Source organism: Argiope bruennichi, chromosome 10 (assembly GCF_947563725.1).
Source record: "Argiope bruennichi chromosome 10, qqArgBrue1.1, whole genome shotgun sequence".
Lineage (NCBI taxonomy): Eukaryota > Metazoa > Arthropoda > Arachnida > Araneae > Araneidae > Argiope > Argiope bruennichi.
The window spans coordinates 70,483,977-70,487,715 of NC_079160.1; the positions used below are offsets into that span (position 1 = coordinate 70,483,977).

The 3,739-nt window shown below is 33.9% G+C and overlaps 1 protein-coding gene across 1 annotated transcript; it reads left to right on the forward strand.

Annotated features, from left to right (window-relative positions):
- The first annotated feature begins 200 nt into the window (after positions 1–200).
- Positions 201–3,280, forward strand: LOC129988519 (uncharacterized). Its single transcript, XM_056096765.1, has one exon. The coding sequence runs from the start codon at positions 1,580–1,582 to the stop codon at positions 3,023–3,025; it is 1,446 nt and encodes a 481-aa protein (XP_055952740.1). The 5' UTR covers positions 201–1,579; the 3' UTR covers positions 3,026–3,280.
- Positions 3,281–3,739: the final 459 nt, after the last annotated feature.

The following is a 3,739-nucleotide window of genomic DNA, read 5'->3' on the forward strand; positions in this document are numbered from 1 at the left end:
TCTAAATAAGCTCAATATTTAAACTTTAAAATTTAAAGAAGAAAACTAATTACCAATTAAGAATTTCTTCAGAACAAATTTAATAACAGATATTTTATAAATACTTTTATAAGGAAAAATATCCTATCTGTTTGACGTTTGAAAGGCAATTTTTTTTAATAGTATTCGAAAAAAAATTAAAAGATGGAATTAGAAAGAAAAGAAGAAAAAATAGAATTCTCTTTCAAAATATTAAAAAACAACCATTATAGTATCCTATCTTTATTTAAAGCTGTCTGTAAACAGAAGAGTTAGCTTTTTTTCACACTGGAATAGTATATAAAATGACTTGAATAACGAGTTTTAAAACAGAATACGAGTTTAGTAAACGACTTGCAAAATTTATAGAACTAAACATATTCAACAACTGAATTAAAAATTAAATACATTTGAGGTTATTAAATTTTTTAACAGCTTAGAAAATATTTTGAATGTTAATATACTCTGAAAAAATTATTTTAGGTATCTGACAGTGCTCATAAAGGTAAATATATATTTTATAATGCAGGTAATAGTATCCTATTATGCAAATAATTTGAATAAATTAAACTCTGACAATTTCATTAACATCAAAATAATTACAGTAAATTAGTTAATAGAGAAAAATTTGAAATTGTGCCTTAGTGCGTAATATTATCATCTTAAAAATAGTTTCGAAAACCGAAAAGAGAATTTAGTAAAAGCAGAAAATATCATTAAAATTTAGGTATTCGTAAATGATATAGGCTGCATATAACTTAATTAAATTGTATGGGCGGTAGAAAACAATAAAATTTGCACTTATTTAAACACAGCACTTCGTAAATTGATAGTTTCCATTCGCAAAAGAGAGAAAAAGACTAAAAACAATGCAGTATTGCAAAAAGCAACGTTTATAAAAAGGCGCCAACTTTTAAGATCTAAATTTATATTTTTAAAAGTAAACAATTCGTCATATTTTTGAAAACTGATGTATTGCTTTCAGCAGCATTATACAAGCTATTTCTGACCAATATTGTGAACTATTGCGAGAAAAGCACATTTAAAATTGCATTTCGCTAATACTAAGTTAAAGATCTTGGAAGGAATAAAAATTAAAAAATATATATAAATCAAAAAAACTTTTAATAAAATCTCGTATAAAACTTTTCGGTAATTATTAATATCATAAAGCATAGTAGCATAATTACTCATTTATGTCAGATATAGCATTAATTAAGAGTAATTTATAAAGATCTAGATCAGCCTTGTTTGATAAGTTCGAAAAAAAGTACTGGAAGATCGGCTGATTAAACGCACATAAAATTGCATATATCCTGGAGCAGTAAATGATGCATGTAAGTTCAATAACAACAACAAAATCTTAGGGATTTCTTCCCTTGTAATATCAAATCCAATATCGAACAATTTTTAAGCTTGGTGATAACATATTACAATACTGGAGAACGTTATAGCATACTTTAAAAGTTCGAAGGACTGCGTTTTAACTACGCAACAGAAAGCTTTAAGGAGGAGATCATCTTCAGAGCTTTTGGATTTTCTAAAAAGCAAACTGTTCTATATGAGCTTATATCCGCAAAAGGTTGATTCCTTGGAGCTAGATTTGGACGCGGTGAAGCAGATCACTAAGCTGTCACCGCCTATAAGATGTTCGGCGGATTCTTATAACTCATGCCCGCCGCCGCTCATATCTCCCTCAACAATGTTGGATCTAGAGTGTGTCAAGAGACATTGCACCAGCAGTGAATCTCACGTCACGATGGAAATTACGAACTTGCCACTCTCTTGTGACCAAAGAGGAGACAGAGATGACCATCATCACCATGACAGGCCCCGATTCGACGGGCCTAAACTCTTTTACTGGTGGTCATGGACCCTAGGTCTCACAGACCTTCTAGAAGATGCTCCCAGGAATGATGCAGCCAACTGTTTCCTCCGTCCTGCTATCAAGACCCTGGTGTTGTTGATCTTGCATGCTTTTGCTATCCACTACGTGATACTTCTGGGTTCACCTAACAGAAGTGGTCATTTGTGGTTTACACTCGTGGTATCCGTTGATGCCGTGACCACCGTCATACCTATGGATATACTGCTCTTCAGGGTCAAACGAGTGAGGAACCTGACTTGCCAACTGCAAACTTTGCATTTCGAAAAATCAGCCTCCGAAACAAAGAGTTACAAATGGGAGACGGTGGCCGTGGTAGTCACAGTTTTGTTCTTGGTGTTCTATGTAGTGGCACTGTCCATCATAATCCAGTCTTGGGACATCCACCACATGTTGGAAGCTCACTTGCCCTATGTTCAACCAGTTTGTATGTCGGAACAATGTGCTTATAATGTGGTACTCTTGGTGTGGGGTACACACGTAATGCTCATCTGGGGTGTGAAAGCCTTCCTCGTATTGTTCTTTTGCTTCATCTGCAGCAACAGCCAATTCCAGTTCGAGTGCTTGAACAAAAGTCTCATCATGATGAAGGGAAAAGCAGACGTGGTGGAAGCGACTATCATCCACGATATAGCAGTTGATCACAACAAACTGTGCGAACTGGTCTTTGAAGCAGATAGGTTGTTCAATGCATCTGTCTTCATCTGGTTTGCTTTTGTCCTCCTCGTGATATGCGTGGAGGTGAACAGCTTCCTCAGGCAAGAAAAGGGTCTCATTTCCAGCGGTGGAACTGTTATCATGGTTCTAGATTTCCTGTACGCCATCGCGATCGTGATTTATATCGTGATCGGAGGCTGTCGAGTTGCCGAAGTGGCGTTACAAACTATTCCCTACATCGTGAATTTCGCTCGTTCCAAAGAGATGCCCAGCCAGAGTGTCTACAATGAAGTGCAGCTTATTATCAATCGAGTCACTGTGTTCCCCGTAACGTTCACTGTCGGCAAGTTCTTTTATATAACCAGGAGCATTCTCATAACACTGGTGAGTGCTTTGTGCACATACATCATAGTCCTTGTGCAGATGAGTCCGGCTGTAATGGAAAGCTTGAACTCAGGATCTTGAGACTTCGTTACCGAACTCTTGGATTTATACTATGAATAATTTGGATTTATTTCTTCCCTGTTTCTTTCGATCCAAAAGTGATTCTTTATCTTCCATGATTGTGCAAAAAGGATTAGTTCTATGTTAAAACGAATTCAAAAACTACAAATGATGTATAATGTATTTACATGTAAATTAGTGTTCAAGACCTTCAGCTGTTATATTTCTGCGTTGGTATGTGCTCATATTAACTGTTCGTATAGAATAAATATTTAAGATGGGGATGTGTTTCATCTTTCTTCATTTCTTCTTCTGTGTCAGCTGATTATACAGTTCTTCGAAGCTGTCGGTCAAAGTAAGTAAGTACCATTTTCTTTACTAAGATATCTTCAAATATTCGAAAGGAAATAAAAAAACTCAATAAAGGCGACTTAATAAATGATTAAACAATAAACTTCTTTAGAGAAGTTGAATTATTTTTCATCATAAGTTTCAAGATCGGAAAAAAAAAATTAAAGCTATAGATGTAAAATATAAAATGTAGTTAGTCATAGCTTGAAGGCAACATTTTATATATTTTAATTATTATTATTATTTTAATATGATTATTATTTAAATTTGAATTTTATTTTTAACTTTAATAGATAGATTAAAATTTCCCCTTTTGAATACTTAAATAATACTAGCACTCCTAATAAGTTATTTTCTCATAATTCTGCAAATATCTGATAATCA

What these genes read in the sequence shown, in the direction of transcription:
- LOC129988519 (XM_056096765.1), top strand. Translation starts at nt 1,580, where the DNA reads ATGAGCTTATATCCGCAAAAGGTTGATTCCTTGGAGCTAGATTTGGAC.